Source organism: Sitophilus oryzae, unplaced genomic scaffold (assembly GCF_002938485.1).
Source record: "Sitophilus oryzae breed Bouriz unplaced genomic scaffold, Soryzae_2.0 scaffold_866_pilon_pilon, whole genome shotgun sequence".
NCBI lineage: Eukaryota > Metazoa > Arthropoda > Insecta > Coleoptera > Curculionidae > Sitophilus > Sitophilus oryzae.
The window spans coordinates 555,922-578,901 of record NW_022147490.1 but is presented as its reverse complement, the minus strand read 5'-3'; the positions used below and the strand labels follow the sequence as shown (position 1 = coordinate 578,901).

The 22,980-nt window shown below is 33.7% G+C and overlaps 1 protein-coding gene across 2 annotated transcripts; it reads right to left on the bottom strand.

The window, feature by feature from the left end:
- Nucleotides 1–2,664: 2,664 nt before the first annotated feature.
- Nucleotides 2,665–14,788, bottom strand: LOC115890463. 2 transcript variants are annotated; one of them, XM_030910703.1, is made up of 5 exons: nucleotides 14,720–14,788; nucleotides 13,454–13,501; nucleotides 9,936–10,046; nucleotides 7,351–7,796; nucleotides 2,665–3,373 (listed from the first exon to the last, which is right to left on the bottom strand). In XM_030910703.1, exons 2-5 carry the CDS (start codon nucleotides 13,470–13,472, stop codon nucleotides 3,074–3,076), a joined length of 876 nt encoding a protein of 291 aa, XP_030766563.1. In that variant the 5' UTR covers nucleotides 13,473–13,501; nucleotides 14,720–14,788; the 3' UTR covers nucleotides 2,665–3,073. The 2 variants fall into 2 exon arrangements, with proteins under 2 accessions (XP_030766563.1, XP_030766562.1); XM_030910702.1 differs by lacking the exon at nucleotides 14,720–14,788 and having other exon boundaries at nucleotides 13,454–13,788.
- Between the last annotated feature and the right edge of the window lie 8,192 nt (nucleotides 14,789–22,980).

Genomic DNA, 22,980 nt, shown 5'->3' with positions numbered 1-22,980 from the left:
TAAAACGACAGCGATCTACATTTCATAGCCATCGCTGACGCCGTTTTTATTCGATCATACGGTATATTAAAGAATTAAAACGATATTATATTACCATAGAAATGCATTTTTATTTTTAGAAAATCAACCATATTTTGATGTTTTTCTTACTTTCTCTAAACGGTATGGAAATTTGCAAAAGTATAAACGAGATTAACCATTTTTGAAGAAGCAAACATTTTGAGAGAATGCATTTACCTCAAAATGTCAATAATAAAAAAAAGGTTTTCCTCTTGTAAAGACAATCCGGGGCATACTGTAGAAACATTATAACAAATATTAAAATATGTTGGTTAGAACTTAGAATTACAGTTTGATATTTTTCTATATTCCCTATCCGCAGTTTGTTTTAAATAAGTATTTTTACTTACCTACTGTTAGAGATATATTACAATTGATCTCTATAACAGTAGATTGTTTATTTACAGGTGATAATTTTGTATTGACGTTTTTAGTAATAAAGTTGTCAGAAGCTAAATATTTAAACTGGATTTATTTCCAAAGGAATTTCGTAAAGGAGATATAAGACTACTGACAATGTATAAATAAAAAGTCAAAAATAAAAGATTTGTAAAAACATAGCAATATAATCCCGGCGCATTCGCCATGATAAAACACAAAAAATTAAATGGAAGCAACTTAATAAAAATTTGTTAAAAATAATGCTATAAGTTATCAATCATAGGCAGCAGAACGGTACCAAAGTTTACACGGTACTAAAAAAAGGTTTTAAAAGTTTCAGTACTTTATTCAAAATTCTTTAGGGTTAAATTTATAAACAAATATTAAAAAATACCTTAAAAAGCTTATAAAAAAAATATTAAAGTTAAAATACTGGTAATAACTAGCAAAATTAACGTAGCAAAAAACAAAATTATTTTTCATTGACATTTTCTATACCGGGTGTTTTTTTAAAGCGGTTCGCCCCTATAACTTTTTTATTTTTTCAGATAAAAAAACGAGATTTGGTATGTCAGTATATGACATAAATCAGGATAGATTGACGTATTCAATTAATTTATTTATTATTATTATACACTCTGTATATTTTTACTTTATTTGATAGAAAATGACATTGTGAATAGAATGTCATATCATATGTCAACTTTTGACATTTTCAATTAAAAAATAGCATTTTAAATTTCATTCTATAGAGTCATGGCCATAAATATAAATAATTCGTAAAAAATGTTTTTTCCAGATAATATGCTAATGACCCACCCTCGTTTTATTTCGAAAAATTGAGATACGACTATAAATACGATTTGGGCATCTTGCAACCGGCCAGGAAAAGACACGAAAATCATTAGACGATCAAATATATTTTTCCAAAGCTCCTTGATCAAAAATTAATAGTATTAACATAGCCATGGCACTCTAGATTGAAATTTAAAATACTGCTTTTTTTTCATAAATGAAAATGTCAAAATTTGTATATAATTCTAAGTTATAGAATTTGTTCATTTTCACAAAGTGATGCCACATGATACCAAAGTCCAAACCACTATCAAAAAAAATCTTTATTAGTGACCGGTTTCGGCAATTCCAGCCATATCATCAGACCTTTGTCAAAGACAGTTTTGTTCGTTTGACTTTATAATATATAAAATTATTAATCACACAGGGTGGCCTAAACTATATTTCGGAAACTTCGGCAGCATATTCTGCAGATAAAAATAAGTAAAAAAGTTCGTGTAAATATATGTCCTAAAATAGTTAGTTTCGGAGATACCGAGTGTAGATATTTCATCTTTATTTCGTTTTTGTCCAAATAATTTCTGAAGAATATTTGGATGAAAATTGAAGTCCTGGAGTTTTTTGACATGAGAAATTCGATTTTGATGTCAATATGACTCCTATTTGTAGGAGGCGCCACCTACATGTGTTTTAACTTTTTTGAAGAGTAATAACTTTTCGTCCGTACCAGTATAAAACTACTGAGTGGAAAAATATACATTTCCGTATTTTTTACGTAAAAAATGTATCTTGGTAAAAATTGCTACGAGCAACCGTTTTCAAGATATTTCGAATGTAAATTATCAATGCATGTTATTATTGACAAAAAATAAACATGTTGAGTAGATAGTTATCCAATTGAAATTATAAATTTGGAAACTTTTTATTTTTTTAAATTAATTATAAATTTTCTTCGAAAAAATCATGATAAAACAGTTCCTGTTGAACTATTGACACAAAATCATGTCAAATTTATGAGATCAGTCTAATAACTATTTAGTCAACATGTTTAATTTATGTCAATGATGACAGGTATTGATATTTTCGATTCCAAATATCTCGAAAACCATCACTCGTAGTAATTTTTACCAAACCAAAAGACCTTCTTTACGTAAAAAAACTCATAATTTTTTTTTACTCAGTAGTTTTATACAGGTACGGATAAAAAGTTATTACTTTTCACTCCAGTTAAAAAATATGTAGGTGGTACCCTCTACAAGTAGGAGTTATATTGACATCAAAATCAAATTTCTCATGTCAAAAAACTCCCAGACAGCAATTAAATCATCCAAATATTGACGTTACTTCAGAAATTATTTGGAAAAAATCTCTGTATAAAAATAAAACTTCTACACCCTGTATCTCCGAAACTAAGCATTTTAGGACATAAATTTAAACAAACTTTTTTACTTATTTTTAACTGCAGAATATGCTGCCGAAGTTTCCGGAATACAGTTCGGACCACCCTGTATATAAAGTCAAACGCACAACTGTATTTAACAAAGGTCTAATAAAAAATAAATAATTTTGACAGTGGTTTGGACTTTGTTCTTGATTTTAACATCAAGTATATAATTCTATTAAGAATGTCATTTTATATTAAATCCTCGTAAAGTAAATGAATACGGAGGGCATCATTTAACAATTAAAAGTTGTACTTATTTCCGGTGAAACAAGAAGTGACCAAGTCATATTCTAACGTACCAAGTTTCACTTTTTTATCTCAAAACATAAAAATGTTATAAAAATGAGCCAGTTTTTTTCAAAAACACCCGGTATAGTGAATTATACAATCACATTATCGTGTTCTGTAGTTGAAGGTATCTGGAGGCTCTTCACGCTTCTTTTCTGGGAAAGATTCGCCGTAGTATTGAACATCAGGAGACGAAGAACGTGCAAAGATCTTTTGAGCATTTCTTCGAGACTGCATCTCAGTTTCCCCATTAATTAACACACCTGACTCTGACGAACATGGAAACAGAAACAGATTGCATTCTGGCTGATTAGATCCAGCTTTCTTCGAACTTCCATTCTTCATTTGCAGTTGAGTCTCGCGAGCCTCCATCACAGAGTTGAAGATCTGGCGCTGGACTTTTACCTGTAAATTATAGTTGGGGATTTAAAATCTACTCTGTGTTCTGTGTCCCATGAATGCTGACAAATCTTAGATTTCCGAAAATCGCTTTTTTTAAATATTCTTTATGTTTTTTTAATTCATACATTTAACGGTCTAGATGATTTACCAATGTAAAATTTATCACATTCACATGGTATTTTGTATATTACATTTTTTGTTTGTTGTTCAGGTGTTCATTGGTTTAGTGTGGGATCTAAGTGTGTTTTGTGTTTTGAAGGTGCTCGTATGTTATGTCGCTTTTATATACCGGGTGGTGCATCATCGTTTGTGTTTAATTAAGCTTGATTTTGACGCGTCCGTTATCTGTTGATACGATGGTCCGACGCGATGCGACGTCGCGGCGCCGCGCTCTGATTGGTCATAGCGTTTTCGCGCCACTTTTCGGGCACGAACACACTGACGACCAGGTCGCACCGGCCAGGCCGCTGCTACCTCTAAAACCATTAAATCAAATGATACCGCGCACACTAACGTCCTGGCCGTCCATTGGTCGTTGCGACAGGTAGACTGCACTAAAATATTATTATTTTCTGCCGCTTGTTGCCGGTTTTCTTCCAAATTAATAATTTTTCAGATGAAATCCCTCAAATTCAATGCACAATATTTTATTTTCTAAAAGATATAGTGTTTTAGTGTAGTTGTTGCACACGTGCAGAAAATCCAAAGAAATAGTATACAGACTGGATCAAAGGGAAACTTAAATCTAGTCCCTTTTTTATCAAGGGTCGATTCTAGTAAAAATTCAAAACATTTTTATATGACATACAATATTTAAAAAAATTAAGAGTAAAAGTAACTTAAACATTCATAAAAATAGAAGTATTTACTGTTGTAGATTCTCAGTAACAATAAAAAAGAGGAATTTATATTGTAAACATTGAAATAACTGGAAGCTAAACTTTCTACCTGCTTATATTTAGAGCCAATGTCTGACGACCTTTTTTTACGATGGCCCTAATATGTTTACTTCTAAAGTCGTTAAGAGCCATCAATAGAAGTCCATATCAGTAGAAAAAAGAAACAGAATATCTCCCTTTTTGTCGGTCGCGCGTACAAAATGCTTTTTGTTCGGCCTATTTGTTCTGCTTGTTCGTGTGCGCTCGGTTCGTTCGGGCTAAAATCAGAGTACTTAAACCACCGAGTAGCGACAGTCCCGTTTTCAATTTTCTTTGCGGCTGCGCGAAATAAGTTGTTTATCTGTCATATGAAGAAGCGACGTTGCCACTGTTGCCATTTATCAAATATCTCTATATACTTTATTTCAAGTATGCCTCAGGCAACGGATCTAGGTACTCTGTTGCCAGTGTCAAGTTTTCACAATTTTGTTTATAATTTAGATTTGATTTTTGATAGCGAATTTGAAAAAAAAATGATAGGTGATCAAATTTCAAATTCGCTTTTAAATATATTCAAAAATATTGAATTTGATCACCCCTGTAAAGACTTTCCAAAATCATTTCTTTTAAAATTATTTATTAGGTGTAAAATATTTTATACTTTAAAATTTAGAAATAGAGATTTTAAATTTAATAAAACCAAAAAAAATGTACGTAAATTAAGAAACTTAATGCATGTATAATTAAAAAAGTTATAAATCGAAACATTTGTTTTTTTTTCTTTCCAGCATCCTTATAAATTAGTATTCTAGATATCTTTAGTAAAGCCCTGTTGACACGATCCAAGCGTACTTGGACCGAGTCAACCGGGTAAAATGTAATACCAGGTAATACTGTATGATCGAAAAAAAACAGCGTCCAGTTGGCTTGGAAATGAACATCGATGACATTCCCCATATAATTTTACATATAAAATGACAGCGATCGTCATTTCATAGCCATCGCTGACGCCTTTTTTTTTCGATCATATTGTACTTTTTAAATTCTTTTTTGCATCAATTCCATTTTTTTTATTACTAAGTTTTATACAAATTATTTTATGTAAAATAGGTAAAAAATAAACTCACAAAAAAAGATAAAAATCGATATTAGGTAAAAGCACAAAAAACTTTTTTTGCATTTTAAATAGCAACCACAAGGTTTCTTTTCAATCTTTTTCAATGAGATTCATATTATATCATTTATCTCTAAATATTATAAATATTTAATTCCACTTCAAATGGTGAGCAGTGTATACCACGTTTATAGGACCACTTCATAAGTTGAGCAGTTAAATACGTTGTTTATCTGTCAAGCATGTGATAAGAGAGAGAAAGAAAATTTGGCCCCACCACATCAAAAGAGCCGACGGTGTCTGTCGCTACTCGGTGATCTACGTACTCTGCTAAAATGCTCAAGTCTAGACGCACCTTTAGGAACAATACTGTTTTTGTCCTTTATTGATATAATAATGAAAATCTCTCGAGTTACATATCTCACTCTACACATATTAAATTACATAGACGTAGGATGTAGAATATTCTGTTATGAAACGACTGATGAAATAGCAGGCATCGAGGATTTGAAAAACATGGAAATAACGGGGTTAGAGATTTTACTTGCTCCATTTACCACACCAGTATTTATTAACGAATTTTACTTAGTTGGGGTTGGAGATTTTACTTACTCCATTTACCACACCAGTATTTATTAACGAAAAATCCAAGAATATTTTAAATGCATTATTTAATATTAGAACATTTAATAAGCTCATGAATAACAACTTCGCTTTTTAGTTAACTCGGATATTTTAACATTTCTGAAACAATATTTTCAAATTGGTAAAACGTAAAAAATCGTTAGATCTGACAACTCTGTTGAAACTGGTCGTTCATCTGGCCGCAGCTATAAACGCAATGCATCCGGCCAGCCGACAGCCAGGTCGTTGCGACCTGGTCGTCAGTGAGTTCGAACCCTTAATCAACCCGTAATTTTTTTACTCCAGGGGCGCTATTCTGTAAAATCGTCGGTATCGGTAAGTTACGACAGCTCTCGATACATATTTGTATATAGTAAAAATGTGTTAATTGTTGCTCTCATAGTTACCGATCGATCCTATGGCAGATATCGCAAATTTGTACCGACGAAAATCAGTATCTCTACCGTGCCCTTGTCAACCTCACGGTAGAGATACCGAGAGTCGTCGGTATAAATTTGCGATATCTGTCATAGGGCCGATCGGTAATTATGACAACAACAATCAACAAGACGCTCATTGGCCGTACCTACCGATAACTGTCGGTAACTTACCGATACCGACGATTGTACAGAATAGCGCCCCAGCCCGCCAACGGAGAAAGATCGTACGATAACGGACGTTTTTTTTTTAAATTTAAACTAACCTTAATAAAAATATAATAGTACAAGAGCTAGCAACGTCGGGAAAACGAGAATAAGCGAGGGCCATCGGGCTGCCAGTAGTCTACTGCGGTTCACTACTGCGCATCACATCTGTACAGGGTATCCCATTTTTGTGTGGTTTATGGGATTTCTCGTTTATGAATACAATATATACTCAAAATAAAATATGATGCGATTTTCACATTAGGTACTTTACTACTTTTTTATGTAACTAAACATGCTACACATATGTTTGTCCTAGCCTCTTCAGTTCCTGAAATACCGGGCGAACTTGTGATGCGCAGTAGTGAACAGATGTTGAATACAGATATGATGCGCAGTAGTGAACGCAACGTCTACCGGCAGCCAGGCGGTCCGCACTCTATTCAGGAGAGCATAGCAAAAGATATATTAAAGAACCGGCTTTCTTGAAATTATCTCCCGAAAACTTTGCTAGCTCTTAGACTATAAAACAGCGAAATCGTTATGGAAATGCAAATACAAAATGACACCAATCACAAGCAAATCGTAAATCCGAGGAACGAAGACATGAAAATGCAATAAATTTAAAAAACTGCGCAATTTTCAAACCAATGCGTATCATCGTATCGTCGGATAACGGATGCATGAAAATCAAGCTTTAGTGTTTTGTTTAGCTTTTACCTGTAAACATTCTGGTAGGTCTTCGGTAATGTTACACATACTGTCAAAGAATTTTTTCACAGCCGTGTCTTCCTTCTTTTTGACGTTTGTTTCTCGGACATTTTTATTTTTGCTTTGATCTTTCTTTTTTTGTTCTTGTTCTAGATTTCCTGACGTGCATTCGTCAATTTTTCTTTTGTTTAAAACTACGTTATTAAAAGCTACGTTATTAGGTGCAGGTACGTTATTCGTTGCACCAAGTTGAAAGGAACGAGATTGTATTATACGTGGAGTAATACTGACATTCACGCCTCGTCCTCTAAATTTCATATACGGCAGTAGAAATTCCATGTGTTTTTCGTATATCCAGGGTCGTGTATCACCTTCCCCTACTGCTGATATCTTCTTAAGAATAGCTTGTCTATGGCTGGCTTTCAATTTCGTCCACATACTTTTTGCTTCATTTACTAAAAGAAATAAAGAAACATTTTTTTTATTCAACATAAAATTCTACTATAGAACATTTTATTTAAATAAAATTATATAGGGATTCTTGCCACTTAACTGCTGATATAGAAATTTAATTCTACGCTGTGTTTGTCATAATGTGGATCAACCTGCTCTCACTACCGGTTTCGGAGCCCTACTCCATCATCAGGTGAGCTTGGGCAGATCCACAAAATGACAACCACAGCGCAACCATATTAAGTCCCGAACGGGAGATAGCCTAACCGAGGCGCAACTATCGATAGTAAAAGATGGTAAAAGGCTTTTTTTCAGGCAAGCCAAATTATAAGTTTGATAGTTGCGCCTCGGTGGTACGAAAGTACTACCATTATTGCACGCAGGCCGCTATCTCCCGTTCGGGACTTAATGTCTAACCGACACTTTCCGACAAGTCGGAATTAACTATCTCTGCGCTGTGGTTGTCATTTTGTGGATCTGCCCAAGCTCACCTGATGATGGAGTCGGGCTCCGAAACCGGTAATGAGAGCAGGTTGATCCACATTATGACAAACACAGCGTAGAATTAAATTTCTATATCAGCAGTTAAGTGGAAAGGATCCTTATATAATTTTATTATATACCTATACTGCAAGAAATTTGTTTTCTATTTTATTTAAAGAAATATGCAGTGTTTACTATTTGTCATTTACTCAACGTAGAATTTTGAACATCCTGTATGATTTACGATTACCATATTTATAGAAAAGTAAGTACAGACCATCTAAAGTAAATATCTAATACAGTTTTGATTTCAGAACAGTTCTTGTATTGTTAATAATTTTTTTTAATAAAGGCTAAAAAATATATATATTTTATTTATTTGTTAATATCTCTATCTTAAAAAAATTCATACCAATCCACTGGCACTTTTTTGAGCCACCCTATAGAAGTAAAAATATTTTTCTGAAATACATCCTAGTTAGGTGTGTACTTAAACAAAATTTTCAAGTTTTTTATTCTAGGAGCTACAGATGCCCGACGGACTGTTGCTGGATTATTTTTTAATGACCCAATGCATGTTTTTTTATATGAGTCCGATATTAATTAAAGATAAACAGTGTCCCAATATTAAGCATTAATATATACCAAATATTTATTTTAGAAAAAGGGCCAATACATATATTTCAGATTGGGGCAATATACCAGGTGCGTCTGAAAAGTGGTTCGCCCCTATAACTTTTTTATTTCTTCAGATAAAAAAACGATATTTGGTTCAATTGTTTTTAGCCACTCTGAATAGAATGACATATCATATGCCAACTTTTGACATTTTAGCCTAAAAAGTCGTATTTTAAATTTCAATCTAGAGTGCCATGGTTGTGTTAAAAACACTGATTTTTAATCAAAGAGCCTTAAAAAAATATATTTGATCGTCTAATGATTTTCGTATCTTGTCCTGGCCGGTTAAAAGATGCTCAAATCTTATTTTAAATCATATCCCAATTTTTTCAATTGGAACAAGGGTGGCTCATTAGACTAAAAAGCATTTTTTACGAATAATTTGATACCGGACACTTGGTATTTCAAGTCAAATTGTCGTTATGAACAGCATGTTACTATTACACAAACCATATGCGAAAATGTCAAAAGTTAACATATGATATGTCATTCTAATCAGAGTGTCATTTTCTATCGAATATAGTAAAAATATACCTTAGGTGACATTTAAAAATCAAAAGTTGTAGTCATTTCCGGTGAAACAGGAAGTAACCAAAAACAATTAAATACGTCAATCAATTCTCATTTGTGTCATATACTAACATACAAAATCTAGTTTTTTTATCTGAAAAAAATAGATATGTTATACGGGTGTGCCACTTTTGCGACGCACCCGGTATACTTTGTATATAGAATTAATATTTTAAATCTATTACATTAATGATGTAAATAAATTATTGGAGTAGTTAGATGAGTGTCCATTTTAATTTTATATTATTACTCAAAATCTCTATTGTATTTCATGGTTGTTAATTGTAGAAGGAATAATGTTCCAACTGTTCCAAGGGAGTTATGACTCTATTTAGGGTTAACGTAACCAAGACCTTATAAACTTATTTTGATCCAGTAACAAATAAAACATATATACCAAAAATACATACCATTTGATAGGCCACATTCACGAACAACACTTCTCCAGGAGGCGTCCTTATCGGCATTGTTTTTATGATTTGTTTCCACTTTCCATAAGCATACATGCCTCTTCACGCTTTCTATAAAATGTTCCATTTTAAATCGATATCTGTATTAAGTATTGATCAATAAAATCAAATATCTTGATGAAATTTAAATATAGAAGATCAATAAAAGGGAAACTGCAAACATTGACAATTATCAGTACAACAGTCTACCAACTCACTACCGGCTAACTGACAATTGTTAGAGTCGCTGTCGATGATAATATCATAATATTCCATACGTAGAACTAGAAAAACGCAAGAAAAGTTTGATACAGCATAATGAAATATCCTTGGAAATATCAAATATCGCTCGGAAACAATGATGCCAAATTTAGATTTTTTATTATATCTATACGAAAAATACTATTTAAGTTAGAAAGCTTTACTATAACAACAGAGAATTAGCAAAAATAAATACTTCAGTTCACCACAATACACCAAAATACTTTACTTTTAAACAATGGACAAGTTCTTGGCTAACCATGTTAGCATCATCAGCAGATGATTTCAAACTCAGATTTATATAAATGAATTAGTGTTTTGCAGTTTGTTAGAAGACAACAATTTGGAATACAAGACGTAGTGATATGGGGTAGGCAAAGAAAAATACAAAGGTTCGCACACGTAAAACGCACGGAAGAAAACAGACTTCCACGGGAAACCCATGAGTAAGAGACAGCCCGGAAGACCTCCAAAAAGATGGTAAGACAGTTGACAGTCCATCTCCCAAGAACTCCTACAGAGGCAACCTTAAAACTAACAGATCGACTAGATCTCAAATAAGTAAAAGAAGAAGAAGAAGAAGAATTAGTGTTTTATTTTGCTGTTGTAACATCAAAGGTTCCATCCAGCAAATTTCCAACCAGTAATTTGATTGAGAAAGAGAAAAACTTTTGTCTATCGTTTCTGGATGTTCTTGAAAGCTTTGCTGTATATAGAAAACCCACACATACGGGACAATATATAAATTCTCAGTCAAACCATTCTGAAGCAACCAATATATAATAGGATAATAGGTAAAGTTTAAACATGTCATAGAGCAATCACTATAATATGCAGTGACCAAGAATCTCTGAATTCTGAACTAAATAATATTAAAACCGATTTGCTTTAGAATAGTTACTCTGCTATACAATACAGGGTGGGCCACTGAAAACTTACAATGGCTATAATTTTTAAACCAAAAAAAAATAATAAATAATAATATAAAATATTGTTTCTATAATATCGAGGGGGAATACATATGACGTATTTTTTGAACCACCCCGACCTACCCCTAAGGCGGCACCATTACTCACATGAAAATCTTAAATGGCAACACCCCACTTGTGGCGCCTTTTTGGAAAGCCCATGAAAAATGCTAAACGATGATCATAAAGTTTTTAGGGTGAAATTGAAAAACTACCCCTTACACGAAAAATTAGGTGGACATTAATGAGAAAAGTGATTTTTTCAGCATAAGTTACAAATTGGGACCCAGCTAAATGAGGTTTTTTTCAAACTACCCCGACCCACCCCTAGGTGCCCCCCCCCCTCACTTCTAACCTCAAGATAGCGATACCCCACTTGTGATACCTCTTTGGAAAGCGTATAAAAAATGCTGAACGACTGTCATAAAAAAAGAACGAAAAAAAATAGAGCCTAAAAATAAAACAAAAATGTCAAAACGTGTTAAAATCAATAGAATGAATTATTTTTGTATCCATGAACTATTGCGAGAAAAAAAAGCTGGTAAAAAGAAATTTATTATAACTCTTAATGAAGACCTCATACACTTTCAGCAAGATGGAGTCCCTTCGCATTATTCTATTGTCACAAGGCGGTGGTTGGATAAATATTATCCAAGGCAATGGATTGGCAGAAGGGGTCTAATCGAGTAGGTTAGTAGTTAGGCTTTTCCTTGTGGGGTTACACTAAATCCATAGTCTACAAGACAAAACCAGGTTCGTTGCAAGAATTGCGGCAGAGGAGAACTGAAGCATGTCGAAATATTCCGAGAGAGACTTTCCAAAAAGTGAGAGAAGAATTTGAAAATCGTTTGTATTTTTGTATGGAACAAAACGGCTGTCATTTTGAGCAATGATTAAAATAAATTATCATTTAAAATTTCTTTCAAATTGTCACACATTTCTTGTCACTAACGAGTAATTAAGTTGAAGTCTGTATGACCATCTTTTAGCAATTTCAATTAGCTTTCCAAAGAAGTGTCACAAGTGGGGTATCGCTATCTTGAGATTAGAAGTGAGGGGGTGCCACCTAAGAGTGGGCTGGGGTTGTTTGAAAAATACATACTTCATTTAGCTGGGTCCCAATTTGTAACTTATTCTGAAAAAATCACCTTTTTCATTAATGTCCACCTAATTGTTCGTGTAAGGGTAGTTTTTCAATTTCACCCTAAAAACTTTATGATCATCATTTAGCATTTTTCATGAGCTTTCCAAAAACACGCTACAAGTGGGGTGTTGCCATTTAAGATTTTCAAGTGAGTAGGGGTGCCTCCTAAGGGGTAGGTCGGGGTGGTTCAAAAAATACGTCATATGTATTCCCCCTCGATATTATAGAAACGGTATTTTTTATTTTTTTGATATCTTTTTTGGTTTAAAAATTATAGCCATTGTAAGTTTTCAGTGGCCAACCCTGTATATTATATCAAAGTGCAAGTCAGACTCATTGGTGCGCCAACCTGAAAAGCTGAGGAGGATGCTCTCTCTCTCTCTTGACGATTCCACATGTGAAAGGAATATCGGAGAAGATCAGGCGAATATAGCTAAGCAGTATAAAATTAAAACTGTTTTTAAGTCCGGGACTACTCTTAAGAAGTGTACTAACAAAAACAAAACCTGAGATCATCAAACCAAGAGAAAGAGTGCATCTACCAGATACCTTGCAAATGCGGTGAGTCGTATATTGCTGAGACAAAACGTCCTCTACATGTACGACTTGACGATAATAAAAAAACATACGCGATGAAGTGAAACAATGAAGTCGGGCATTGCAGATCATGTATCGTCCAAGTACCACAACATAAAATGGTCGGATGCCCGGTTTGTCCACAAATAATACCTTTAAGAAAAGACGTGGCAACATTGAGGTAAGAGTTTCTGAAGGCAGGAAATGTATAATCTGGATGCTGATAATAACATAACATACATATGATACATTTTAATGCATTTTGAATGTGGTAGAAAATGTTTCACTAATGAAACTAAAAGAAATTCTTATGGATCGTTGAAAAATATATACAGGGTCGCTGTTATGTATGGAAACGGTCGATCATTAGGTAAAATATAGGAGTGTAAGATTTTTTTTTGTTTACTTTCTTTATAAAATAATAAACAATCTAAACAACTAACAAAACCATAACTCGTGACAGGATAATTAAAATGTTTTAAAGTATTATATTGTCAGGAAAACAAATAAATAATAAATCACAGACTCACCAAATAATCCCTGAAGCATTGACCCTGAGCGGAGGCGTACTTTAATACCTGTCACAATTAAAAGTAAGGATAAGTGTCCAGTTCATAATTCCGACCTACTTAACTGCTATGTGCCGATATTGTTTTGCCCTAACTACCTATTATTTATTTTCTATTTATCTTACTAGATGGACTAATTTATCTCTGTCTCTCTCAATACAAGATTTACAAACATATCTATGCAAATGCACTGCTTGGCCTTCCGCCCACGCACCCCCTGATGGCGCGGACTCCATAGTAATCAGCCGCACGGGCAACAGAATAAACACAACATATCGATCCCGAGATTCGAGGACCCTGGGGGCCTGATCCCACCGCTGAAGACCCGGAGGTACCGTCCCAGACATAATAATAATGTCCGTTGACACACGGCGTACGGAATCCCAGATCCCTGCCGTGTGCGACGTTGCGACATTACGAGGATTCGCGTCCCTGCTACTATGACATTACGGGATCCCAGATCCTGCCAAGCAACATTAACGGGCCTATCCTTGCGCTTTCTCAAGCTAAGCAGTACTAACTCTACTGAGAACAGAAATTCACTAATCCACCTAAAGCTTACGTGGCTATCATATTAACTAATTATTTACTTTACAAAAGAACTATCCAATCTCTCTCTCTCTCTCTCTTGATTACCAATTTACTTATCTCATCAAATACTACCGTACTGTCTTGCCCCCGTCCACGCCCCCCCGTGGCACGGTCTAGACGAACCAGAAGACCTGGATACAGCGGCTGAATCTCTCGGGGTCCCGCTCCCGCATCTGGTTACGCCCAGAGGCACAACAAAAAAACCGGTGATAACCAGGATTTTACTCCCTACACCGTTGCGACATTACGAGGAATCGCGTCCCTGCTACTATGACATTACGGGATCCCAGATCCTGCCAAGCAACATTAACGGGCCTATCCTTGCGCTCCTCCTGACTAGACAGCACCGACTCTACAGAGTAAAGAGATTCAATAGCCTATCTAAACAAAGCTCACGTAGCTGCCGGATCGGTATACCGCCGCACTACTTAATAGCTAACCCTATCTAACTTTCATATTCTATATTTTGACCTAGCTAATGTATACGGCGCAGTTATTTAATGTAATATTTAATAATATGTGTACGCAAATGATATCTAACTAAACGCACCAATATATTTATCAACCAATATATTTATCAAAATATTCATGATCTAATTAATTAATAAACTACGACACTTAGTGAGATGTACTCACCCTGCTTTCTGCTTATATCACTGCACTAACTAACTAATTAACTTTACTTTAACTGACACACTATTCACGCCATCGCACTCAAAACTATACTGTGCGTCGGAATATGTGTATTTTTCTGCATTAGGTAATATTCTCAGACTTTCTTTTTCGAAACAGAATTGTTTCGACCAATCATCGTTCGATTTTGAACGCTTTTCTAGGAATACTTTTACCCCTAAATCGGAGCGCAGGACGCCCATAAAATCAGATATGGCGTGACATGCTTGAGACGCAGAAATACTTAGCAGGCACAAACTCTTAAAATGTGTCGTTTTAAAACCTATGTTAAAAGAAATATTATTGGGAAAATAAACTCACGTTATAGGAGGTACCGCAAAAAGTTAAATACAAAAATTTATATAGGATTTTTAAATATCTATTAGCTAGTAATAAATTTAAGTATACAGGGTCGGTCATAAAGTCGTAGCACACAGAAGTTTCATTTTTTTAAGTAGAATCCCCTGTATATTACTGCATATTTCAATTCTTCCTTCAATTCTAAGCAAAAATCGAAATACACACAATGTACCTCAAACCAACCGTTTCCGAGTTATTGATTTTTGAAGATATCACTTAAACAATTTGATTTAATTAATTTCGATGTGTTCAGTTTTATTTAACGATGCCATTCTGCCGAAACTGTGAGACTTAATAATATTTGATATTATAGTTCTCAAGTTACCATTTATAGATATACAGGGTGTCCCAGAAATAAGTGCAAGTATTTTAAGGGGTAAATATAAGATAATAATAGATAAAAGAAACATATTTTCTCTTTATAGTTTTTCAAATAAGTCCAAAATAACGGAGTTATTTTAGGTACTTTGAAAATTTCCAAAACTCTAGATCTTCTCTGGATTTTCTTTCTTGTAAATTTAATCTAATACCTATGTTGCCATATTATCAAGAAATTATGTTTTTCAACTAAAAACTAAAAAAATTTCCATTTTTTTTGTGAAAAAAACCTCATACGCGTGTTTCTGGGGTTGAACTATACGACCAGTTAAAATACTTGCACTTATTTCTGGGACACCCTGTATAAAATGAGATTATATCAAGTCTGGAAATTACAAAATCTTCGCTTAACATTTCAATTCTTCAATTTATGTACAGGGTGGGTCAAATTCGACGCTTTTAAATGGAAACACCCTTTTCTAAAGGAGAAAGACGAAAACTAATATCGGTGTCTGAGCTCAATTTTCATCAAAAACATGATGGTGAAAACCGCACATCAATATCTGTTGCCTTTTCCGAGTTACGGGGTGTTTTTCAAAAATGCGCGGCGCTATGTGGAAATTTCTTTTGTCTGCTTGCCATGTATTTAAATGAACCAACGCACATTAGATCACGCAGCGCCGAAGCGCGCCGCGCAATTTCCGTCAAGAAGTCGGAAGACTTCTCTAGCAACTTTTTTCAGTCACCCGCGTTTCGGCGCATTACAGTGTGTGTACTCACAACGGAAATAGATTTGCATCTCGACTCTCTTCAGTTGGCTTTTTGACTAGGAACTAGTGATACGTTTCAGATTTTCATAAAGGAATATGATATTTTTTAGTCTTCCCTCACTAGAGACAGATGGACGAAATGTTTTTCTATCAAAGATTTTATATAATAATTGAGGGGTGTAAAAGCAAAACCGGCAATCATCACTTTTTGGCAAAAGGGACAATCTCCAATTTTTAAATTCTAATTACCTAAATATTTAAAAACGATTAGTGATGATAATGACACCCTCTATATTTTTAATTAACTGAAAAGAATTTAAAATTACCTTTCCAAAAGTATAGCACACTTGATATTTTACAGAATATATACAGAATTTTTAAAAGTTCGCCACTTTTAACTAGTAGGCTTTGGACACCTTATTGATGATATGCCCTTAATAGAACTCGAAAACATATTTTTCCTGCAAGATGACGCACCGCCTCTGAACGCTGAGGTTATCAGCAAATTTTTGCAGCCAATTTCAAGAATAATTGAATAGCTAACCAAGATCCCAGCCGTCGGCCGTCGAGGCCGCCTGACTTAGTGCCCATGGATCTAATCCTATGGATACATTTGCGGAAGAATAAAAGTTCCTTATTCTTCCGTATAATCTAGACAAGAATTAGAAATACTTAGCAGTTATGAGAGGGCATCTTTCACCCCCACTGAGTTAATGAATTCCGCGAGAAATGTTCAAAAACTGCCCCGTCTGTCCATAACAGAAGACGGTCGATATTATATGCTACTTATTTTTATTGTTATTAGATATAGTTTATGTGTTGATGTTGGTTAAATATATTTTAAATTGTTATAAAATTCTGCATCTCTCATAGCAAATATTATTTTCGTTTTAATTGATGCTCACAGCTAGAATTACAGCCGGTGCCGTTCAAAGCCTACTTATTTAAAGGGGGCGAATTTTTATATACTCTATATCTCGAAGAGGAATCGAGCAAAATATCAAGTGTGTTATATTTTTGGAAAGGTAATTTTACATTTTTTTCAATAAATTAAAAATATACAGGGTGTCCCATATAAAAAATCAAATTTTCTGTTGATAATTCTTAAATTATTAATTTTAAAAAAATTATACTTAAACCATTAAATTCTACCTAAAAATGTGCTTTGGAAATGTTTTCATTAAAATACAAAATTTTCCATAGCAAAAAAGTTACAGCGACTTGTTAAAAAAGCATATTTTTAAAAAACACCCCGCAACTCCGAAACGGTAACAGATATCGATATGCGGTTTTCGCCATCATATTTTTGACAAAAATTGAGCTCCAGACACCGACATTAGTTTTGTCTATCTCCTATAGAAAAGGGTGTTTCCATTTAAAAGCGTCGAATTTGACTCACCCTGTACACTATATTGCCGGACCTTGTAGATCATTTTCCGTTTTACCTGACACGGAAAACGTTATGTGTAGACAGAGCTTAAAGAAAATAAAAATAGAAAACTACATTTACTATTAATAGAATACATTCACGTGTACGCAATAGTAAACAATCGCAACATCGTGCAACAGTCCACAAACTAACATTTTTGATAATGCAACTATAATAAATAAATCACGTGTATAAATTGAAAACCCTAATAAAATTAAATTGAGTCATTTATTCAAAACTACCGGGCTTGGAATGTTTCAATTTCGTTTCCTTTGAAATCTAATCGACTTTTAGACTGGATTAGTCAAGGCATCATGTGGACTTTGTCCACCACCTCAGTGCGGGTAGTACTAAAGTCGAACCAATGAACAAGTCACACTGCGATCCCTGATCGATTCTCGAACGTTATCGTGTTTTTTGTGTGACACACATGGTATATCGGCCGATGTAGAGTATATTCCGTAAGTACTGTCATGCATAACTGGAGGTACTCGTATCGTATATTTTATGTACTCCTTCGTATATTTAAAAAAATGTTTTTCTTTTAGGTTACTAATATTTTGGCCCTATTATTAATGTTTTAATATATTTTTGTAAGAAGTCCAAAATAACCGAGTTATTTTATTTTGAAAATTAAAAAAAATATATTGTTTGCTTACATTTTGAGAACATACGACTGATAGATCTCCATTACGAAAAAAAATATTTTTTGCTAAAATTGTGAGATGGATTTTTTTTCTTGTAAACTTCATCTAGTACCATGTTGCCATATTATCAAGAAATTATGTTTTTTAACTAAAATCTGAAAAAAAATCAAAAAAAAACTCATAATCGTGTTTCTGGGGCGAAACATACTACCCCTCAAAATATTTGCACTCATAAAGACTCACCCTGCATATAGTTACCAAAATAATTTTCGATCAAAATCGAGATTATACAGGGTGTTTCAAAAAACATGTGCCACCTCTCGAGGGGAGATTCCTCACGTAAAAATAAGATTTATTTTTCATATGAAAATAGGTCCGATTCTGGTTTGCTTCGTAGCTACAGCCCAAGTAGCATCTATCTGACTTCGAACTAAATCTGACCTGAAGCGACGTCAGACTTTGTGCAAATTTAGGTCGGGTGCTCGTGATACCACCTGTGACGTCGCTTTCCTATTAAAAGCGACGTCGTTGGATCCGAGTCGGTAAATCCAACGATCTGTCGACGTACAAAATAACAACGTACCATTTTTATTAATTTCCCAACGTCGTTCCCACGTTGGCTTGCACGACGTACATATACTTGAACTAGCCCGACGTCTACCCGTTGTCCGAATAGGATACGTCTCACTGATAATCCCTAAACTAACGTCCAATTATATTTTGTTGTATTTTATGTTCATATTTATAACCTAATTTACGTATCTCTATTTATGTCCGTAAATACAACCCATTAAGTAGCATTTGTGACCTAATGAACATCATGAATATAACCTAATAAAAAGTTTTTGTAAACAAATTTAAATTTTTTATTATGCCTAAAAAAACACTAAAAAGGCATTTAGACATTCATCTACATTTTACAGAAAGAGGTCGAGGCTTTTGCAAAATAATAATAGTAGTAGTGATGTCTTGCCTCCACCCCTAACACCTTTTTATCCGGAAGAGATGCTGCATTACACTGGTGCATCTTAATTTCATTTTTTAGCTTAGAATACCAGCAGACCCCATCCTCCTCCGACATGTGAGGTTAGGCTTAAAAAAGTGGCTGCCCATTTTTTTTAACGAGAAAACAAAAACTAAAATATAGTTGCACAAATCCACAAATCATTGATACGCAAAACGCAAAGTGAGGTTACGTAGCGTACGTTGGAATTATATACGTCATAATACGATTGCCGGTCGTCCGGTTTGATGACTTCGGTCGTGTGAGACGACTAATGATGGACGCCCGGTTGGAATTGGTATATTGGTAGTTCATATTAAGTCGGACACAGAAATCCGCCATTCTTAACACGTATCCGATTGTCAGCCATTTTAAAATCGTTTTTTGTTTTTAAAATTTATATTCACATTTCGATTTCTAGTAGAATAATATTGATAAGGTAGAGTTTGGGGGGAACCACAGTACAGTTTTATGATTAAACCAGCTAGAAAATTAAAAAATATTTTGCGAGTTACTTTTTTATAGACATTTTTATTTCATAAATCTACCTAATTTTGAAGGCGCTCGTTGTTTTCCGGATTATTTTAATCAGATATATCAAGAAAGTGACTTCCGTTGACAAAACTGATGTCTGGATTAATGATTCAGAATTATTATAATATGAAATTAAATAGGCACTTATAGTTATATTCGAGGAGTGATTATGAATCCATTTGTAATTAGGTAGTTTGGTTAGGTTTTTATGTATTCTTGGTAGCGAATATGAAACCAAACGTAACGTAAGTGCTTAGCGACGAATTTTAAGTAACTAAAATCCAACGTAATATGACGTTGGTAATTGGTAGAATTACATTCCCTATTAGATCAGACACCGACGTCGAGGCGACCCGAATCTGTATTCCCCATTTAGGTGCAAATAAGGGTCGTCAGGCGGTCGAACCGACGTTGGTACCCGACGTCGGGTTTATTGAACGCGACGTATACTATTTTGGACGTTAGATAACGTCCAAATGCTACTTGGGAGGGTGTTATAGTCTTAATAATCTTTTAATTTATTATAATTTTCTTCCAAGTACTTTTATTGATTCGAATAAAATTTTGAGGGTAAAAGTTACTATAAGTGCTACATATTTTAATGCTATACAAGTATCGATAAATTCCTCAGGGACGTGCGTATGGGTTATCACTAGAATAGTTTTCCAAAAAAAAAACATGTGCGCCACTGACTTTTTGCTTTGGATATCAAAATTATGTAGGCCTTTTAATTCCAATTAAAAGTTATCTCTTGATATTTTGTCGAATTATGCCTCCTTGATGATATAAACGCAATTTTATTAATCACAATTAATAGAATTAAAATAAAAATAAAATTAATAAGTTATATATTTTGCCTCTAATCTATTATTAAATATTATTACTATTAGTTACTATTACTATTAATTACTATTACTATTAGTCAACCTACAGCAATTTCAAATAAAAAAATAATGGTATTTAAGATTGAAGGTAATTACAAATAACCTAATTTTAAAAAGTTTTAACATTCTGTAACTCTAAAACTATGCATTTCCATACCTATGTTTATAGGAACTTTTTTCCGTATTTTTTTGATGACAAATCAATGAGTAAGTACTTATTTAAAATTTTCGCAAGTTAATAATATTAATTTTTTTTAAAGGTTGCTAATAGACTTGGATCAAGGCAAATTAATAAAATTGCGTTTATCTCATCAAAAAAGCCGAAAACGACAAGATATCAAGAGACAACACTTTTAATCGGCATTAAACTGCTTACACTATGTCGCTAACAAGAGAAAAAAAGTCAGGGGCTACATGCTTTTTTAATAAAAATATATACAGACGTGTTATGATAACCCATATACACGTCCCTGGTGAATATGTCGATATTTTTTTAGCTTTAAATTATGTCGCATTTATAGTTTATAGTAACTTTTAACCCTCAAAATTTCATTCGAAACTGTAAAATCGCTATTTTTGGGGCTTACTCAACCGGGTCTCACAATGCAAATTCACCTCAAATATCCATTTAGTTGGTCATTGGCAAGCACTCTCTCATTGTACATGAAAATAACAAAACAAACATTTACTGATCTGGATAAAATTGATAGTTAAATAGTAAGACTCACCCGGGGGTACTCCGCCCCCTAGCCACTGATATATTCTATTCAATATATCCCATTCCATATTCTCCATCTAATTCAAATATCATTCGGTTATATATTGGTTAATCATCTTCAACAACTAGCTGGTGTCACCTGAAATAGTATAAGGGCTTCCCCCGGACGCAAATCTGCCGCTAAACAGATTCGCATCCCAATCGAATAGGCTCATTGGGGTACCTCCATAGACTTAAAATAAAATATAGACTGAGCATTTCATTCATAAATAGCTCGAACATGCGGTCAGACACTGTCTTGTTATTGTTGTGTTATTGTTTTAGGTTATAACGAGTGCGACACGAGCGATAGATAGATTGTCTCTGTCGTAACGGTCGTTCCCTGACGACTCTGCCGAGAAACACAACACTGTCTTTCGTTTCTCAAGTACACCTGAACTCTTCGTATCATAGCCGGGTAATTTTTTTATTTTAATGAAGCTATAATTAAATTAAAAATATATCGTATTGAAACTTTTTTATATTTTATTAAGATTTAAGACAGGTTTTTTAAATAAAAGTTTAGAAAAAACGTCTTAGAGTCCAAAAAGGATAAAAATATTAAAATACACGTCATAGAAGAAATTTTATAATCGAAATTACGTAATTTTTGAAATTAATAATAAATTATTAATTTTAGTCAAACATTTACAACCCCTAATATTAATCAAAACAGGATCTATTCCACAGATATAATAGAATCGGCGACAGGGAGAAAAAAAAAATATGATTGTTGTAATTTTATTTCTGGTTAAGTGATGTCTTATTATGTAAATTAGAGAAAACATAAACCTGTTCCATTAAAGCAAGGAAGGTGATAGAAAGTGGATAAAATGAAAACTACATTTATTTAACTCGGTACTGTCTTCATTATACCGGGTGCGTCCCAAAAGTGGCTCATCCCCATAATTTTTTTATATTTTCAAATAAAAAAAACAAGATTTAGTATGTTAGTATATAACATAAATTAGGATTGATTGACGCATTCAATTGTTTTTGGTCACTTCCTGTTTCACCGGAAATGACTATAACTTTTAATTTTTAAAGGGCACCCTTGGTATATTTCTACTTTATTCGATGGAAAATGACACTCTGAATAGAATGACATATATCATATGTCAACTTTTGACATTTTTGCATATGGTTTAATTGTAATTGTAACACGCGGTTCATAACGACAATTTGACTCGAAATACCAAGTGTGTGGTATCAATATATTCATAAAAAAATGCTTTTTCCAAATATGCTAATGAGTCACCCTTGTTCCATTTGAAAAAATTGACACATGTATGATTAAAAATATGATTTGTACATCTTTTAATCGGCCTAGACAAGACACGAAACCCATTAGACGATCAAAACTATTTTTCCAAGGCTCCTTGATTAAAACTTAGTGTTTTTAACAACACCATGGCACCCTGGATTGAAATTTATAATACGATTTGTTTTTAAGCGACAATGTCAAAAGTTGACATATGATATGTCATTCTATTCAGAATTCTATTATCATTTTCTATCGAATA

Excerpts from the sequence above, each read along its gene's own strand:
- LOC115890463 (XM_030910703.1), bottom strand. Across the intron at positions 7,797-9,935 it reads TGAATGTGGCCTATCAAATG|TAAATGAAGCAAAAAGTATG; the intron begins GTATGTATTTTT and ends TATTTCTTTTAG. Across the intron at positions 3,374-7,350 it reads ACCTACCAGAATGTTTACAG|GTAAAAGTCCAGCGCCAGAT; the intron begins GTAAAAGCTAAA and ends TATAATTTACAG.